This window comes from Nyctibius grandis, chromosome 17 (assembly GCF_013368605.1).
Source record: "Nyctibius grandis isolate bNycGra1 chromosome 17, bNycGra1.pri, whole genome shotgun sequence".
Lineage (NCBI taxonomy): Eukaryota > Metazoa > Chordata > Aves > Nyctibiiformes > Nyctibiidae > Nyctibius > Nyctibius grandis.
In genome coordinates this window covers 10,404,398-10,424,449 of record NC_090674.1, presented here as the reverse complement: position 1 = coordinate 10,424,449, position 20,052 = coordinate 10,404,398, and the positions used below count along the sequence as shown (strand labels likewise).

General features: G+C 45.4%; 2 protein-coding genes across 2 annotated transcripts; one reads left to right on the top strand and one right to left on the bottom strand.

Moving 5' to 3' along the window:
- Positions 1-6,518: 6,518 nt before the first annotated feature.
- On the top strand, positions 6,519-7,523 carry LOC137671100 (uncharacterized). The gene has a single exon (XM_068414385.1). It carries the CDS (start codon positions 6,519-6,521, stop codon positions 7,521-7,523), a length of 1,005 nt encoding a protein of 334 aa, XP_068270486.1.
- Positions 7,524-10,102: 2,579 nt separating this feature from the next.
- Positions 10,103-15,391, bottom strand: LOC137671542 (keratin-associated protein 10-5-like). The gene is made up of 5 exons (XM_068415138.1): positions 15,062-15,391; positions 14,918-15,025; positions 14,660-14,881; positions 11,401-11,413; positions 10,103-10,275 (listed from the first exon to the last, which is right to left on the bottom strand). Exons 1-5 carry the CDS (start codon positions 15,389-15,391, stop codon positions 10,103-10,105), a joined length of 846 nt encoding a protein of 281 aa, XP_068271239.1.
- Between the last annotated feature and the right edge of the window lie 4,661 nt (positions 15,392-20,052).

Here is a 20,052-nt window from a genome sequence, read left to right as displayed (position 1 = left end):
TTCACAGCTCCAGAACTGCCCAGTTTGCAGAAACAGGTGTTTTTTCCTGACCTTTAAGAGAGAAAACTCCCCATTCTTAGGCATTTTCTATTTTAGCAGCAGAAGGCTGTTGTGTTGGCCACACCTGAAGCATGAAAGCCTGTTCTTATTCAGATGTTTTCCCAATGCTCTGCTCTAAAGCCCTATGGCTTCCGTCCTGCCCGAAACAACAACAAAAAGAACACAGGCAGCAAATTCACACCGAAAATCAAAATGTGGGGCCTGGACCGCAGGGACATTTAAGGTCTTATTGCAGTCTACAACTACCTGAAGGGAGGTTGTAGCAGAGTGGGAGTCAGCCTCTTCTCCCAGGCAACCAGCGATAGGACAAGAGGACACAGCCTCAAGCTTGGCCAGGGGAGGGTCAGGTTGGACATTAGGAAGCATTTCTTCTCAGCAAGGGTCATTAGCCATTGGAAGGGGCTGCCCAGGGAGGTGGGGGAGTCACCATCTCTGGAGGTGTTGAAGAAAAGACTGGACATGGCCCTTAGTGCCCTGGTCTAGTTGACATGGTGGTGTCAGGGCAATGGTTGGACTCGATGATCCCAGAGGGCTCTTCCAACCTCATCGATTCTGTGATTCTGTCTTTTCTGACTTCTTTAGAAGCATAAAGCAACCTTAATCCGAATGCAAGCAGTGCCCCGAGAACCTCCCTGTTGCACCAGGCTCCTGCCTGCCCACCACGCAGCTGGTACTCCAGCAAGGTGGCATTTCATCCCCTTCCAAGAGCGCAGGGAAGCCTGAAAGGCAGCACTGTACCCCAGCTGCTCCCCCTTCCCCAGCAGCAGCACTGCAAAGACGAGCACAAAGCTAAGGTGACCCCCAGGCTGCTCTACTTTACAATTGCACGTCCTGGTGTATGGGCTAGAAAAGGGTGACGACAGGCTAAACTCCAACAAGTTCATTCCTGAGTTCAAGTGCATGAGTGAAGCAACTGAGAATTAGGCTCTTTGATGTGATGGCTGACTGGAAAGTGTTCCTGTTGTGCCCAATGGGTTTTCAATGAGGCAACCTGTTTTACTGCAGAAGCACAGTAACTCTGCAGAGGCAGTTAGGAATAAATTTAGGCAGGGAATTAGGAGCTTTTCAAGAAGCAGTGCAGGCAGGCTCTGGAAGAGGCTGCCAAATTAGAAAATTGGAATCACAATAAGTTAACAAGCTTTGAGGTGGAGGTTGGTGAATTTATGGACGAGGTTTTATAACTATGAATGCAGAGTCACAGACTTAATGCAGTGATTCAGCCATGTGTGTCTCCTGAGACTTGTTAAACTAATCCATAGATGTAGGTCTATTAGGAAATCCTCTGCTGCCTGGGAAGGTCAGGTGCTGTATTGTGACCAAAAAAAAAAAAAAAAGAGGAATCACTCATGGAATAACAGGCAGAAAAAAAAAATACTGAAGCATGGATACTTCATATCCAGTCCTTGGACACTACAGCATTTGCCCATCCCTGTGAGTGACTGGCTTCTCTTCTTTAACACGACCTGACAGTCTCCAGCACTAGGAGAGAAGGTGCTTTAGTGACTGGACTCACAGGCAGACAGACCGATACTAGGAAATTCAGTAACAGGTAATTATGTCTTTTGTCTCATGAGATGAGTTAATCAAGATGTCCACCCTAAAGTGATGACAGACACAATAATAAAGAACAAGATGGGGTGTTAACAAAACAGTGTCTAATTAAGCCATCAGGGCGAGCCATGTTTTGGGAGATCCAGTTCGGCCACTTCTGAATCACACCAAGACACGAAATCCAGGAGTGCAATGGTTTCCTCAGATCATTTTCTCTGTGCACAAAGGTTCTAAGTACCGGACGGAGAAAATTCAAAGAGCATCCATGCAAACGCGAGGTCAGGATCACAGCAAGTGTTTCACACCCTGAGCTGAGGTTCTCTGCAGTGGTCTTCACTTCTAAAAAAAGCTGATCCTTTTTTTCAGGCTGAAGCAATACAGCTTCAGGACCCTCAGAGACACTGAGACTCATTGCAATGGTAAATCAGACAAAGCAGGCAGTTACAGAGCTCCACTCCGAGCTGCTAGAGAAACTTCTGGCTCTCTCCCAGGGCATCTTAGGCTTTTGGGGACTTAATTACCTTATTAGCATTTGCAAGGCCACTGATGGGCTGATAGCAGCGCAGGACCTACCCAAGCTGTGTGGAGTAGAATTTTCTGTCCAGGAAGGATGGGCTCGAGCCAGTATTTTTCTCACTTGTGCTGTTATATTCCCTGGAATTCGTGGTACAACTTCAGTGTCGACTGGGAGCTGAGCCGGGCTCCACCAGCTGAGAGCTGAGGAGCTGCTTAGCTCCACGTTCACCGTAAAGCCACCTTACTCAACGCACGTTTCTCCCGTAGGTTCCCAAAGGTTTCAGCAAGGCAGGTTTCACTGCGTGTTGCATTTGCCTCTAAAAATAGTCTTTGTGCAATTCACATGGAAGGGGAAAGCAATTACACCGCTACTATGGGAAAAACATTCACTCCCTTTCCACGGGCTGACTTCAGAGCCTCTTCGATGGTAATTACCATCATTTTTTCTGCTGAGGTTGCTGACATGAGGGTGAAGTGACCTCCCCAGGCCTCTCCAGACCTGGATCCAAACCAGTGTTTAAGGTCAGGACGTCTCCACCTTCTGATCTCCAGACAGGGTTCAGGTCGTCTCCCTTCCAGCTATGGAAAGTGATTTTCTTTAATCACTCAATGTTGCAAGTTGAGGCTGGAAACTTGACACCTAAATATTCCAGAAACCTCACTGCTTGCTTAAATAAAAGCAGTGTCTCAACACAGAGCCATGGCTGTACCGCCTGTAACAGCCTTTGCCTCAACACTGCTCCACAAGTGCTACGTGCCCTGTTTCTCTCAGGTGCTCTAATGGATGGACATATAAAGGTTACTGGAGCTCTGACCTGAAGGTGCATGTTCACTTGTGAATATTGCACAAATAGTCAAACGCAATGTTTGATCTGATGAAATGTACTGTCTCCTTTCGAACCCAGCTGCTCTGTCCTCTTCAGGCCAACAAGCACAATGATAAAAACGACTTTTTTAATGAGTCTGAGCTTATTCCCTCTGTCTTCCTGCTTTGAAGGGCTGTATTGCAGGAGCATATCTCAGCACAAGGGCTATTTTGATAACCGCGAAGCATGAAGCTGCCTAGAAAGCAGACAGGCAGGTTCTCCACTGCTGGAAAGTGTCCCAGATCCTGCCTTCAGCAGAGCTACGACTGCAATTTGTACCTGCGGAGCAGCAGGTGAGGCCTGAGTCAGGGTTAGGTCTTGGGCTGGGATATTTCCCTCGCTACCAAAGGCTGGAGACTAAAACTAAGGAGCTTTCAGACCCAGCAAGGCAGGGCCCCACCTGCCATGAGGTAAGAAAGGAAGTTGCACAGATGAAGTCATGTTATAGGAGAAGAAGATGTGGTCTAAAATTCAGGTGTTCTGTCCTTCAGTTGCCAAATGATCATTAACAGAGGAAGTTACACCACAGCCAGAAACACCTTCTTACCTTTGCAGCCCAGGAATCCCAACCGGTGATGGGTACCAGCTCAGCCTGTTGCAACGATAGCATCTGGAGTGCGTGCTCTGATAAGAGCTCTGGTAAAATGGTGGAGACAGGACAAAGATAGTCCCAAGACAGGCAAATATGATGACATTCACCTCTGTGTGGGATGCGTCGTCTCCACTGCTGAAAATAATCCTACCATCAGAAATGAGGACTGTTCGACTTGCACTCTGACAGCTCCCTGAGATTCTGAGGATAATAATCACTGACCTATTTTTACTCAATAAACTTTTTTTTAAGTGGAATAACGCTTAGGGAATAAACCATATACGCTGCAAGCTCCCTTTATTTCACATGTAGATTGAAACACCTTTTCAAATACCATTCTGGCACCTAAATGAGACCAGTGTCCAAATTCCATTTGAATGTGATAAATCTTGTGTACAATTAAAAAATCCCTTTACTTTTCACATGATACATGGGGATAAACTCAGTTCCCTCTTCTGTCACATTTAGACGGGTGGGAGCTGTGTCTTCTGTACCGTGGAAAATAACATGCATTCAAAATTATCTGTTCTGAAATGAAAGAAGAATGAAACCTATGAAGATCTTCATGGGAAAAAAAAAATAAATCCATCCATCACAAGTTTATAGAATCACGAGAAATTCAATTTAGATAATTCATTGGTGAAAAGCAGGCAAGAGAAGTACAGATTAGCCCCCTGCCTCAAACTACAAATCCATCCTAAGAAGCGGGGGTATTAGCTGACATGAAATGACTCATGCACGGGTTGAAGTGGAACCACGCTGGTTGTCACCACACCAAGACCCCTGATCTCGATGGGGTCTGCAATGAATGTATTAACCTGAGGGTACAACCTTTATTCACACAGAAAGTTTTTTGTCAAATCGGATTAGTCAGAAAGGGGATTAAAATGCATTCTGCACCAAGAGGCTCTCTTCACAATGCCTACGTGTAAAACAAGTCTGTGGAGGAAATGCACAACGGCAGTTGTGAAAGAATGAGCTCATTACCCAAGAGGACTCATTCCCAGAAGGCAGGGCTTTGAAACCATATAAAAGTTCTCAAATCTCCGTGCTCCACCATCCACTCGACTTCGTGCTTCTCCCTGTTGACTGGTTCGGTAAGTCAGAGAACACTGATACTTTTTTGTGATGTTTATAATTTTACTGCTTGGCTTAATGTAGGCAGAATCTTTAAAGAAGTGTTTTATTTGATGCCTTTGAATATGCAAAAGATTCTTTCAAAGAAGAGAAATTGTGAGCATTGGGGTAGGACGAGCAGTCTTGGAGTGACTCTGCAAGGCGAATTCAGGTTGGTGTAAATCTGAGGATAGTTAAGTGCTAAATTAGATCCTTTCTGAAGAAGAGATTAGATAAAATTATGTTGGTTTAAGTATAACTGATCCTGCCTTCAGGGAAGGAGAAGGTCTAAGTGGCCTCCTAAAGCTCCTTCCAAATCTGTTTTCTGTGATTCTGCTATTTAGAACAAGAACATTTTTAAAACTCCAATGTCAATGAAGAATTATTTTGTAAAAGATAGTTTTGGGAGTACGAGGGGCTGTAGGGAGCAGAAGGGTGAAAGTAGTGTGCTGTCTCATTCATGCTAACCATGTCAAGAGCAATATATTAATTTGGCTTAAGATCTTATCAAGTCCTTATAAAGAAAATAGCAAGAGACAAATGATATTGATCTGGAGGATCTAGGAGGATGTAGAAGAGAGGAATGAATTTGCTTTGAAGATGTGCTGAGAGGAGTAGGCAACATGGGGATGGGAGAACGAACTTGCACTCTCTCACATGATCTGTGTTGGTGCTAGTCCTGCGTTGAAGGGATTTAAAAATGCCCCTTCCAACCAACATTTCTGTGATTCTAACCTTTTATTTGTGCCCTTAGATTGTCTTTAGAAAAACAGCAACACAGGCTTTACCAAAGACACAGTACCAGTCCAGCTGAGCCTGGTGCCTGCCTTCAGCAGCCCACGAAACAGAGGCAGCTTCATAAATTGTTAGGAAAAACCTATTTGGCCTGTTGTACATTACTGGCCTTGGGAGAAGAAATCCCTCCTAATTATTCTGATTCATGCAAGCTACATGTATTATTAGTGGCCACGATAATCCAGAAACATAGGGATGCATTACCGCTGCTAATTCTTTCCGTGGCAGTTGGAAGGACTGTGCCACAGGTAACCTCAATCCATTACATCATCAATGAGGTCAGAGTGAAACCAGAGCAAGAGGAGGAGCTGGCCTATTATTGCTGTAAAGACTCTTAATACTACAGAAAGGTATCAGCTTACTGGTAAGGTCCACCTTGAGGCCTTAGCACCTCAGCTTTCTAATTCCAAGTAAAATCTGGAAACCATTTCGAAAGGGGCAAAATCAAATTAAGTATTTCAGTTTTGTCAACGTAAAACATCCTGTTGGGCCCAGATTTGTGTTTTTTCTACTTTTTGATACACCAAACTTTTAAAATGTTCGTCTTCAGCATTCATTATTTTTTGATTATTATTTTGACTTTCTGAAACCGCTATCAAACCAGCATATCTGTTATTTGCCAGCTCCTCTCATCAGTTCCCCAGGACAGAAATGAAAGGGAGTTAACACGCTGGGAAGAGCTAAGCAACAGGAGGAAGAGCTCTGAAGTGTAAATCAGCTCCAAGTTCAAAGGAGAGGCTCTACCTCAGTTAGACCTGACAGGGCTGTCCCACATTGCAGAATAGAAAGCAGGAACAAGATAAGACAGAGTCAGAGCAGGAGCTGAAAGGCAGGATGAAAAAGAAAGAGCAAATCATAATTCTTTCTGAGCCAACCTGCCCTGGGAAACCAAGGGCAAACTAAGAGAACTTTACTCTTGCAGTTGATTCATGTTTCTTACAATCTTTTCACCCAATGCAGTTCATTTAGCAGACACAATAACACTCTGATATTTCTTTCAGATAATCTTGTTTCCTGCAAAGATGTCTTTGAATCAAACACAAATCAAGCAGGAAATCACTCTCCCACCTGGCCTGAGCAAAACGATTTCAAAGCAAAGCCAAGAGCCTGTGCCGTGCCCCGAGCCGGTCCCATGTCCACAGCAGCAATCTGAAGTCCAAGTCCCAACACCTTGCCCAGAACCAGTCCCAGTAGTAGAGGTACAATGCCCAGAAAAAACAGTGCAGTTGCCAACACCAGTGGTGGAACCAGGCAAGGGAGAAACACCAGCGGTCGTAACACCCGAGTGTCCACCCCAGGAGCAGCAGCAGCAACAGCAATGCAAGCTACCGCCAACTTTCCCACCTGTATCATGCCCTGAGCCTGTTCCATGCCCCGAAGAGAAATCAGCGTGCAAAGAGGTGCCTGTGCCAGCCCCTGTTTCCTGCTCTGAACCAGCTCCGTGTGTGCTGGAGAAGCAAGAGTGCAAGGAGATCCCCGTGCCAGTTCCTGTTGCCTGCTCGGAGGCTGCAGCGTGTGCCCAAGAGAAGCAGCAATGCAAGGAGACCCCTGTGCCAATCCCTGTTGCATGCCCTGAACCCGTACCATGTCCCCAGGAGAAGCAGGAGTGCAAGGAGATCCCTGTGCCGACTCCATGCCCTCCAGAGAAACAGGAGTGCAAGGAGACCCCTGTGCCAGCCCCTGTTTCCTGCTCTGAACCCACACCATGTGCCCAAGAAAAGCAGCAGTGCAAGGAGATCCCCTTGCCAGCCCCTGAACCTGCTCCGTGTCCTCAGGAGAAGCAGCAATGCAAGGAGATCCCTGCGCCATGTCCTGACCCCGCACCTTGTCCCCAGGAGAAGCAGGAGTGCAAGGAGATCCCTGTGCCCACCGCATGCCCTCCAGAGAAGCAGGAGTGCAAGGAGGTCCCCGTGCCAGTCCCTGCTCCCTGCCCTGAGCCGGAGCAGTGCTCCCTTCCAGAGAAGTGTCCTCCCATCGAGCAGCAGCAGGTGAAGCAGCCCAACCAGTGGCCGCCCGTGCAGAAGTAACTCGCAGCTGACAAGGGAAGCCCTGAAGAGAGAAGAAGAATCCAACCCTAGACCTCCTCTCGCAGTGTCTCACAACCAGAGGTCGTTTTCCAACACCCTTTTCTTCACTGCAGCGTTTCTGCCAAGAAGCACAGCTTCCAGCTCCCCCCAGCTAACGCTAGCGTTACCCCACACTAACAGCCCTAAGCTAACTGACGCCTCGGGACTGTCAAGAGATAATAAGGCTTCAAGCGGTGTCGTGGGCATGTGCGTTCAGCTTCCCAGCGGCCTGAATTTCTGCCCTCTCCCAATCCTTAAAGAGACCAAAGAGCATGATGGCACGTTCAGGGTTCCTTAAGCTGAATATTCAAACTGAACCCAAACACAGTTAGGGACCTAGAGCTCATCGTCCCGTCTCGCAAGCTGCCTCCTGGTTTGCATGCCTTCCTCCCCAGCTCCCTGTCCGCCAATGCCATCTCCCACCTTGCATTTAGAGGTTTTACCTATTAATAATAGGATTTGAGGTTGCTGCTAAGCGGTTCTGCTCAGTGGCAACAAGACTCTGAATTAAGAATCTATAGTGCTGAATATTTTATGCAATTAAAAATATCTATTGGGCTAGAGGAAATAGAAAGATTTTTACAAAAGAACCATCACCTCTTAATTATCTGCTTAGCCGAGTTGGTGGTAATCAGCACTTTCCTCAGAGAGCTCACCTTGATTTTCTAGGATGTGTAAAAGAACAGCTCAAGCTGAGATCATTTATGGAAAATATCGAGATAACCAAATCCAATCCAGACATGTTTTGAAATAGATTAACCTCAGGCGTGGCTTCCATCTGTTAGAGAGGATAAAGGAGGAAGCATACGCAGTGCTGTTTCAATCACACCCTGGAACGTGTTTCACCACACACTGTTGTTGCATATGTATTTGGTACTTACCTCTAATTATTTTAGGCTGATATTGTATCCAGGATTTATTTCACTGTGAAAACCAACAATAAAAAATGACTTTGAATACCAAGTTGTGGAGATTTTTAATAGCTTCTGCTTAAAGAGATGAAAAGAAGCCTCAGCTTGCAACAATCAGTCATTTTTTTAGGCTCAAAGCTGGGCAAATCAGGACTCAGAAACTCAGGTGCTCACGAGGACCCTGGGTCCACTGGTCATCTTTAGGTGCCCAAGTTAGAGCCCCTGCGCTGGGTCAGTCCGTGGGCCGATAGCACTGAAACACTAATTGCACTGAAAAACTAATTGCACTGAAACACTGATTGCACTGAAACATCTCTTTGCCAGACAGCCCGCCCCAGAGCGTGGCACATGGCATTGGCTCATGCCCAGCTGTCCCCGTGGTCAGTCTGCCCCATTTAAACACATCCCCAGCCCCGCTGTGACCTGCAGCAGACATAAGGCATGGGCACGTCTACGAGGCAGGTTGCAAGCACAAGCAAACGTGTTTTTTCCCACACTTAGTTGAGCCAGGAGTGATGTAATCTCCCTCGTCTGGCTCTGTGCCTCTTAGATGGGTGGTAGATACACCCAACCTCATCTGATCGCAGAATCGCACCGAGACACACGGCTCCTGGTTTGCAGAGCAAGCTTAGGTCTGTCTGCCAGACACCATCATCACATCACTCGACAGTTTCTGTATTCATAATTCTCCTCCTCCTCTGCCATGCAGCTGACTGGAAATCAATTAGCTGAGCCAGTATGTCCTGCTGAGAAACCAGAATGTTCTGAATCCTCCTTCTGATTCTTTTAAAACAGAAACTGCTCACTCTGAGCAAGCAAAAGCTTCCTTTCAGTGTTAAAAATGCCCAAAGACCGTTTTCCTTTCAGCACTTAGAGCATAGTTGAGACCCTAAACCCATGATTAATTGGATAGAGCCACAAGAATATACTTCAGAATATTATATGTTGCAGAAAAATTAGTTTCCCCACTTTGCTCCAGTTCAGCATGAAAACAACTTGCAAGAACGCCCCGAGATGGGAAGCACATTGATCCTGAGACAGTTTTGACACCCAGGCAGCAGCTCTGCCCCAGAGGACCCTGAATTTAAATGGTCTTTCTAAACACTGTGATCATTTTATGTCCTGTTTGCTCTAGACACTTCACATTTCTGGTCTACTTGGTCAAGCTGTAGCTTTCTGGATCTATCTGAAATAAAAATATGGACAAATAATTCCTTGGGAAATCTGGAAGGCGAATGTGCGTGGGTCCCTGTGTGTGTGCGCCTTATATACAAGTGTATGTTTAAAGGTAATTCTCTGGCTGATAAAAGAAAGCAAAAGAGAATGAATGACACCAGTAAAGTGAAAAAAAAAATATCAGGAAGCAAGTAATGAGGTTACTTATAATTTTATTGTAGCATGTTCCAAATTAAAGATCAGAAGAAAGTGGCCCCACAATTTTTTTCTGTACTAGATGACGAATAAATCCAAGTTAATGAATTGCATCTCTTTGTGAAGTAATTTCTGCTTGCAGATAAAGGAGGCGTGCTGCAAATCTCTAGCTATTCTGGCAGCACCAGTAGACAGAAGGAGAGCTTGGAAATAAGTATCTGCATCTTCCGTGGCACTTTGTGGCCATTGCTGTTAGTGCTACTTCTGCTTTGGGCATTGCTGCTGCTGCTGCTGCTGCGGGATGCTCTTCACAGACTTGGCTTGCCCTTTCGGGGTCTGGCATTGCTCCACGCTCTTTGGAGCACACTTTTCCTGGCATTTGGAAGGTATTTGCTGCTGCTGTTTCTGCTGGGAAGACATCTTCGCTAAACCTGGAAGAAAACCAAGGTGCCATTTCAGTTATTTTAAGCCCTACACACTTCTCCTTTCTGGATGTCACAGTTTTAGTCAGTTCTTCAGCTTTGAGATCAAACCAACAGTGAAGAACCTTTAAAAGTTAATCCTACTAGCAAAAATACAAAAATAAAAACCCAAACCCTTTGAAATCCCTCAGGATGCTTCTGTTCAGACCAAATTTGTGTTGCTGACCCCAGTTTGCTGTAGCTGCCCCATATGGCTTTTCTGGGCTCCTGTCACAGGGAGCATCTGTGGAGATCAACCGCTCTGCTGAGGCCTCAGGGCATAACTAATAAGCATAAATCAATATAAGAGGCGAGCACCATCCTAACAAAGTTGTGACCCAAACACGTAAAGGGCTACAGAGGTTGAGGGAAGAGACCCGGTGAGAGGGGTTTTTCTTCTTTCCCTCTGCTCACTATTTTCTGAACATTTCAGCTTTGAGAAGCTAAGAAGCAATACAAACTTTAACGAAAGCATGCTCAGTTCAAGGAGAACCTCAGAACAGCATTTAAAACTAGTCAAAGAGGAGCAGAAAGCTAGGGACATTTCGGTATGGCACACGGTTTTGAAAGAGAAAAATCGTTCGATAATAATCCCTTCTGGCAACAGCCACGTCTCTGCTTAGTTCGTTGAGAGCCTCAATGTCTCTGGCCATTGAATGCAGGTGGACCATCCTCCTGCTCAGTGATGATATGATTTTATACAAAGACATGAAACTCAGAGCCCTGGAGATCCAGGAGATTGCAGTGACCAGATCACGGCTGCTTGACAGATGCAAAACTAGCTGCTGGTAGATGCCATCCTTTGGTAGCTGATACTATCTGAGAGTTATCCACAAGGATTCTTATCAATTGGAAAAAAATGATGAGGGTTGACAAGGGTTTGTTGGTCCAAAGAGTCAGCAAGCCACTGTCTGGAGCCTCAGAAAGTCTCAAAATAACATAATATGGCTTTCACCTGTATGGAGGTGAAATTGCCAGGGAGATGAGCTGAAACTGTTACTAGAGAAACAAAATGAAGAAAAAGAGCCCTGTCTCCCAAGAGCAGTGTACCAGAAACCCCCACCCATACAGTTAAACGTGCACAGAAGGACTCACCTGGTGTCTCCTGCTGTTGGAGGAAGAGGAGAAGCAGCCACTTGGATTAACAAGGCTCCTGAACGGGGAGGCTTTTATACGCTTTCAGAAGTCAGCCCCGGGAGCTGATGACAACAGATTAACTTGATGACCAGAATCTTTCACAACCAGAACCTGCTCCACTGACACCTCCGTACACCTGGACTTCAGTCAAGGTCTGTGAGAGATGCCTCCTCTTTCAGGTGCGGGGGATTTGTTGTTTTTAATGCAAGGCACACCCAATCTGGTAATAACTGGCTAATTTATTAATAATTCATCCTGTCCCGACCCTGGGCAAAGATCCCACAACTGAACTCAGATTTGAGAGACGGCTCAGATCCGCTCCGGAGTTAGCAGAACACGTTTGCATAACGTTTAGGTGTTTCCCGATAGTGTTGGCTGTGATCACCAGGACAGTTCTTGAGCTGGCACAAATCTGAGTGGGGTGGGGAAGGTCTGGGTGCTGCATCCCAGCTCCTGGGAAGGGCAGCAGGGCTGTGTTTGGCAGTCTGCATTTTGGGGGTTGGCTTCTGTCCTTCTCTATTTTCCTTCCCCCAAAAGGGGAATGAAACATCTTATATTGCCAAGAAATTAGAAAGCTTTCCCCTTATTTTTTCTTGCACTTTCATGTAGCTTTTCACTGAAGCAACTAAAACTTCTTTTTTACAAACGCTGGGTTTGGCTTGCTGAAGTTGTGGCAGAATTTCTTTTTTTCTGGGCGTGGATCCACGTTTCAGAAAACATGTCAATGCCCTTGAAGTTTTTCCAAGGAAGGAACAGAGAAAATGTTTCAACTGAAACATTGTCTTTAGCTCTAATGCACAAGATAGTTCAAGCCTCCCTTGAGTGTTCCTCCATGCCCTGTGGGGTCATATTCATCCCTACGAATTACAGCCCAATGTCCATTACAGATGTGTGATACATGGAGAGATGATGGACACGGCTTCCACTGGGCGTAGGAGAGCAGAAGGTGCTAATAGAACCAACATCATCCCATATCTCAACATCCCTCACTCATGTCTGATTTACCGGGGTCTTAATGACCCCAAGGCTGACGTGGACCGAATGTTGTTAATTTGTTGTAAATACACAGGGGAATCTCAGCAATGCTCAGGACTAACCACAGGCGCGTAGGAGAGCGGTGTGTCAGCAGCACGTTTTCCTACAGGCGCGGGAAGCGTGATGAGCACCAGCAGGTCTCTTCCACCACTTCCTCTGGGCTTTTCAGAGCTGCGTGCTCCCATCTGTGATTACTGGTGCAACGCTCACAGCAGAGAGGGAGAGAAGAAAAAAGGTTTAAATGACTAACACAGCTGATAGAGCTGGATGAAGATGCTTGGAAATCAGTCACAGGTGACCAACCTACGGGATGGATGTCATTAGTGGCTGCATATGACTTCCTGACTAAGACTTTTTCCATGCCTGAAAGTGGGCACTGACGCTGCATGGGTGGCAGCGGCAAGCAGTTATTAGCGAGGCAGAGTCCACTGCTCTATCCCCAAAGGTTTGCATTCAGCAGTAGGAATTAGAGGTGGACCTTCCTAGTCTCCCCCTCCATTTTCATGCTGTTGAATATCTGGTCCACCTGCCCCTGCTTTGTCCACCTGAACTGAAAGGCGTGTTCAGGTGCAGAATTTGTTTGCCTTACTGAGACATGTTTTGCCTATCGTTATTCCTGTTTGATGGTGTCACCTTTTGGTGTTGACAGAAATAACACAAAAAAGAATCTGCTGTTAAACTCTACACCTGCACACAAGGTTTCATTAAAAGCTGATTTGGTAACAGTGTTTACACACACCTAAATATAACTCCTTTCTTTTCCAGATTAGATGTTCTCCACCCTTGCCATAATGATATGGTAGGTGGATAGCAATTCTCTACATCCCAGACATGGAAATTGTGTGGCCATCATGGAGACAGAGGTAAGCAAGTCACATGCACAGCATGGAAGACAATGGGAGCATTATCTCTGAAACTCAGTATTTAAATGGGTATAGCATCCCTCCAGACAATGGGTCTCCTTCAGTTTCAAAATTATGACTCCAAATAAAGAAGATGATGCATTTATAAGTGAATTAAAATATTATTGTGCCTGCCAGATGTTAATGAACCCGAAATGCCAACTACTCTATCAGTCAGGGATGTGACTTCTCCTTGTTGCAGACAGGGAATGGATAGATAACAAGAGTGAGACCTGCCCAAAGCCACACAAAGTATCTGCAGCAAACCTGGGAACAAAACTGCAGTCTTGCAGGGCTCAGACCTATTCCTGGACCATGAAAGGATTCATCTCCTGAAGTCAAATCCCCTGCTTTCTATATTTAATGACTGAGGATCATGGGAAGAATTCATCAAACGTACCATTTTCATCTCCATCAGAATGTTTTCAAGAAATAATTAAAATCTCAGCAAGAACATTTCAATTCCTTCTTTCTTGGATTTGGGGCTTTCTTCCACTTAAATTTACCTTTTAACAGTTTCTAATATTTGCCTCCAAAATCTAGAGATACGAAGATCAAAATTCTATCATTAATAAAGGTAAAAATTAAATTTCTGTCATTATTTTCAAGTCGGAAAAAGCTAATTTGTTTTATACCTGTCAAAAAAGTATTGACCAGATGATGTTTTGCTTATGGCATTAGAACATATTGCTCCACGTTACAACGTACACTTTCTCTGTTTACAGCACTGCATGGCAGGCACAAATCCTCTACAACCATAACAGTTTTCAGAAGGAGAACCAAAGGAAGATGTCCTTGGATCTGAAGACATGGAAATGGGGAGATGAAAGAAAGACAGAAGACACACGATGCCATTGATGGTCAATTTTTATTGTTGCACATAGACATTAAAAGACAAGAGAACATTCAATAAAAGACAAGAATTAAAGACCAGAAGGTGAGACATCTTCCAACATCAACTGCTTACAGCACAGCCATTGCTAAATATCTTCCCAAGGTGCCCAGCAGTATAATATTGTCCAACTGCAACTACCAAGAAAAAGATGCTGACACAGCAGTAGCAGAAGTGTCATAGGAAGCAAAGATACAGGCTGGAAACATCCAGAAAAATATTTTCCAAGACAGAGAGTGGGGTAACCGGGTCAGGAGAGGTCTCGGTACGTCGCGGGTGGGTCTGTAACCTGTTTTTCATTCCGTGGATGCTCATGAGACGATGGGTATTGCAATGCACCGAAGCATCAGCTCCTGCGTTAAGGCGATCAGCGCGGGCGAGAGCAAACCTTCTGCTCCACGCACACCTTCTCGCACGGATCAACGCACTTGGTGGTGCACACCTCCACGCAGGCGGGTGGGCAGGGCTCCACGCACTTGATGCGGCACTGGCTGATGCAGGGCTCCACGCACTGGGTTGGGCACTGGCTGTCACACGGCTTCGCGCAGACATCGATGCACTGGGGGGGACAGACCTCCACGCACTGGGTTGGGCACTGGGTGTCACATGGCTTTGCGCAGACATCGATGCACTGGGGGGGACAGACCTCCACGCAGCGGGTGCTGCACTGGGTGTCACATGGCTTTACGCAGACATCGATGCACTGCGGGGGACAGACCTCCACGCACTGGGTTGGGCACTGATTGTCACATGGCTTTACGCAGACATCAATGCACTGGGGGGGACAGACCTCCACGCAGCGGGTGCTGCACTGGGTGTCACATGGCTTTACACAGACATCGATGCACTTCGGGGGACAGACCTCCACGCACCGGGTGGTGCAGGTCGTGGTGCACTGGGTGCCACAAGGCTCCGCACACTGGGTGGTGCAGGTCGTGGTGCACTGGGTGGCACAGGGCGCTGGGCAGACCTCCACGCAGGGCACGGGGCACGGCTTCACGCAGACGTTGCCGCAGGGCTCCACGCACACCGTCTTGCAGGGCTCCACGCACTTGGTGCGTCTCTGCGTGCAGATGGGAGGGGGCACGCAGGGTTGTTTGCGCTGCTCGAAGTAAGACATTCTTCTGAGGTGATGGTAAAGCTAAAGACGAAGATAAGAAGAGAGATACAAAATCAAAGGAAGACTAGAGCCATAAACCCTGAATTTTATAGAATTTCCCACCGTTAAACTTTGTAGAAGCCGTAACATGAAAATAGTTCATTTCCTTATTTTCTTAATTAAATCAGCAGAGGCTCCTAGGCCTATTTTTTGCTTATTACTTCTTCAGTTCCTCACGCACCCCACAGAGCACATCCCCCTTTGTGTAGACGTTGAGCTGCTAATGCCTGAGGATAAAGCCCAAAGACCACAAATTCAGACACTATCCCAAATCCTCCAGCTGTATATCATGGCACATCATTGGAGTTGTATCAAAATTAATGGGCTCATCCTTTCATAAGAGAAGGGTTGGCCCAGATGGTGCAGCTCCCATTTCCAATCCATTTCCTCATCTTGACTTCTCCCAGATGTCTCCTTTAGCTTTGCCCTCGGGTATTTTGCAGCTTCCTTCTTCCAGATAATGCTTCTTCCCACCCATCTCTTTTAAAGTCCCAAGACTCACTCTGCAGCATCCACTAATTTATTTAATTTCCAGACTTAATGAGGTATGGAAAAATTAATGAAGATAGACTACAAAGGAGGATGAGAGACAGTCACAGTTTCGGAAGAGGTGACAGGACATTTGCAAGCTACTTGAGGAAGAGTAAACTCTACATAAGAGTCGAACATCCTCTCCCTTATTCCAGGACAAATCCCGGAACAGAAACACCAGAAGCAAAGCTCTCCTGTGATCAGTGAGATATTCTCTTGACCAACCAAGTAACAATCAAGTAACACAGCCACCACATTACTTCCTGATAAATCCAAGAAAGACTTACCAGTTCCCCAATGCAGATGAGTGAGGGAGAAGTAAATGAACTGGTGTGAGCATCAACATGCAAACCTTTTTATATGGCTTGCATGGCGTCATCTCCGGAAACAAGGGAGCCCAGGGGTATGGACTCCTGACCACTAACTACCTCAACAGGTTCCACCTATACATGCTTTACATATTTGTTTACATCCTAATTTTTTTATAGAAACCCTCTTCCAGGAAAACCATATGATCCTGAGCAAACGCTGCTTCCACCAAGCAAGTCATGTGGTTCCCAACGGGAATGACACAGTAATTTAAAAAAAATAAGGTACCGGTTTAATTGCTTTTCAAAAAAGATTTAATATGCTTGGGTATTTCCATCTCCTTATTTCCATAAATGTCTGAATGATACTTTAAGTTTTCTTCAGTGCAGGAAGAATGGATAGCTATTCTTAGGGAAGATGGGCAATTGATCTGATTTATTATGAGAAATAGCATGTCCTAATTCTCATGGTAAAAAACAGCTAATCCTCCAGTGGGCCACCAGTGGTTCCACAAACTGTTGAGATATCTGTTTCTCTAATACCTTTTTAACCATTCAATACACCCAACTGATTCCTCTTCACCCTCTATTAACAACATTCATGCTTGGCAATGCCAACGGGGACACAACTCCAGTTACCTTGATGACCTCTTCAAGCCATTCAGGGCAAAGCAAAGGCTTTTACAGGCATTTTTCACTGCCAGAGCAGTGTAAAGTGCTTCAGTTTAAGTAGGATTTAGGCCCAGGACTCTGTATTAGCATATTGAAGCCTTTTGCTGATCGTGGTATCTCACTCAGCACTGAAACAAGATGAATCTTTAAGGTCTCTTCCTCTAGTTGGAACTAGATGATCTTTAAGGTCCCTTCCAACCCAAACCATTCTATGATTCTATGAAAATCTTTATTTCTCTGAGATATTCCAATCACAAAGGCGGGATGTGATCATCAGACTACACATAGGTGACCAAATTCCCCAACGAGATTGCTTACACAAATGCTAAATGGGCACACACAAAAAAAAAAACCCCAACCCATTCAGCATGAGCAGCGCATCCTTTTTACACTGGAAACCAGGAGTCCCGTTGGAGAATCGCAGGCATCGACACCGGTTCCTTTCTAGTGTTTACACGAGGAAACTGGAATTCGTGCCCTAAGCCCATGTGAGCTGATGCATTTGCACTGCTCTTGACATCCTCCCAGCAGCACCTCGTGGTTCGTTGAGTCTTTCCACTCCTCTGCCTTTGCTGGAGAGACTCGGTGCGTCATGTGTGGTTTCTCTCCCCGAGACTCGAACTGCTGCACTGGCGGCTTTTACAGATAATAGGAAGAAACAGGGACTTGTACAGTGCAGTTTGCTTGTCTTGGCCATCTGCTTCAGGATGAGGAGAAACACTCATGACTGCATCAAACAGAACCTACCTCAGATTTAGGTGTCTAATATTTTGACAGATTAATCTCTCCACATCTTCTCCTCCTAGAGCTAATCCTGCTGGGTGATGCTGAGCAAGCAATAGTCCTCCAGTACTTTCAGGTCCCCTCACAGCTGCAGCCTCCAACACTTGTCTTGCTTAGGAGTTTCTCATAGTCCGGTCTGGACAGTTCTTCAGGCTTTCCTAGGGCTTCAGGCTCACCTCTGAAACCAACGCTGAGGACCGGTCCTACGTCCCCCTTTCTACAGTGGGTTATTGTGTACCCTATTGTTATATTTGATTAGCAAGAAATTGTAACGACTTCTAAGGCAAATAGACATTTTAGGAGATGTAAATTGATCTGCATTTGTAATATGGGGGAACATCAGAAGGCTGGATTATTATTCTTAATTGACACTTAGTTGTGGATCCCTATTATATTTATGAGCAATTTGGTCATTTGACTGGTCACATTAACTTCAGTGAGTCAGGACCCCACAGCAACATCCTTTCGTGGCCATCCTCCCTTGGCAAAAGAGCTGAAAAGGTGTGATTTTTTCCAAATCTGACACTTCTGGGATCTGTTTAATTAAATGGCACATGTTAAGGTGTCTTGCAGAACCAGAGGCTGGTGTGGTGGGTAGCACTTTGATGAAAAGAGCATGAAACCTGAACCAGAAGAAGAGATCCTGGAGCCCAGGAGGAGACAGACCCCCCTACCCAGAGGTTTGTCTGGTGTTATAGAAGAGGACCTCTGTGAGCACTGTATTCTGGTGCTTAGGAGAATATTTCTGAAAAACTCAGTAAAAAAGAACACGGTCAACACTTTTGGCTCCCAATAATCCAAGAGAGACTTCATACTGCACCACCAAGAGCTACCAAAGATGGAGGCACATCAAGATTGGAGCCATTTTCCTACAGCTATAAAAATTTTCCCTGCAGACATGAAACACCACGTGGTCACGAAGACACGATTGTTAACATAAATACAAAACTTCAGGCTGTGAGATGTCATGATTTTTGATGAAAACCTCTCAAACTGAAATTTTTCCCTGTGCATCTGTTTGGATACGCACCATTTGGGGCTGTTCAGCTGGATTTCTGATAGAAAACAAAACTATTTCATAAACTGCTGACCACTTTGCTTTAAAAATGATACTTCTGGATTTTTTTGCATCCCTTGGTTTACCTAAAAGCCTCCTAAGTAAACTTTCTTCCTCTGTGGCATCCAGCACTGGTTGGCATCAGGGATTTCATTTGCTTACGTGCAGCATCCCGTATAGTACCCTGCCCACATTTTGGTGAGCAAAGCATTTTTGTTGTAGAAATGTTCACATAATTGTTGTAGAAGTTCTCATGACTTGAGCAGATAAGAATCAATAGAGATGAAAAAGAATTAAGAATAGAATAATTAATAAAACACAGGTGGGCTTTCACAAGCCATGAATATTGTTCTCAAAGCTCCTTTGTATAATCCTGACCTATGACTGAACCAATCATCAATCAAAGCTTAATGAGTAGCTAAGCAGGAGTAGGACTAGAAGTATTACTTTCTGATGCCTTTAGTAAAAAGGATGTATGGTTAACCTTTTCTTTACCTTAAAAGAAATATAGGATACTTAGAAATAAGCATTAATAGAAATAAGGTTCTAAACAGACTTTAGCTATTTTAGGTTAATACTTAGGAGATGCTGGCAGTGGAAACCAGACTGTGGTCAACTTGGATCAAGATGGGATGCTGATCACAGCAAGAACATTAAAGATGGGGTGTTGACCAGAGCTGGAGTGGAACCACAAGATAAAGATCAGCTGACCGATGGAAGAGAATGGAATTTTGTGGACTCCTGACAATGGACTTTTGTGGACTCTTCACAAATGAAGAAAGGAATTGAAATAGTCAGTGGAATTTTAACAGAAGCTCGTGAGAAGTTTGTGATGTAACTACTTATTAGTTTCTATATAAACTGACAGTGAATTTGAGTCAGGTACCATTCACTGCAGTGGTGGGTCCAACTCTGAGTTGCTTCAATAAAGAATCAGCAAACCCAGAGACCCGGATTCTGCCAATTTTCTTTAACAATTTTCATAGAAATCAAGGATTCTCCTCACATTCTCCTTGCCAGCCCATTCTTCTGCACTTTGTTGCAATTAAATATTAAAATCTGGGGCTTCATTACCCACGACTTTCCCCCCTCATCATTCCCTACCACAACTACCCGGGGAAGGTGCGAGGGTGTGATCCAGCACCGAGGGCAGCATCCAAGCGGGGCTGGGCTCCAGGCTGCTGGGCTCCAGCTTTGGCAATCGGCGCATAGCTGGGATGCCAGGAAGGCTGAGTACAGGATGCAATTAGCCTCCCGTGAAAACAAGTGGC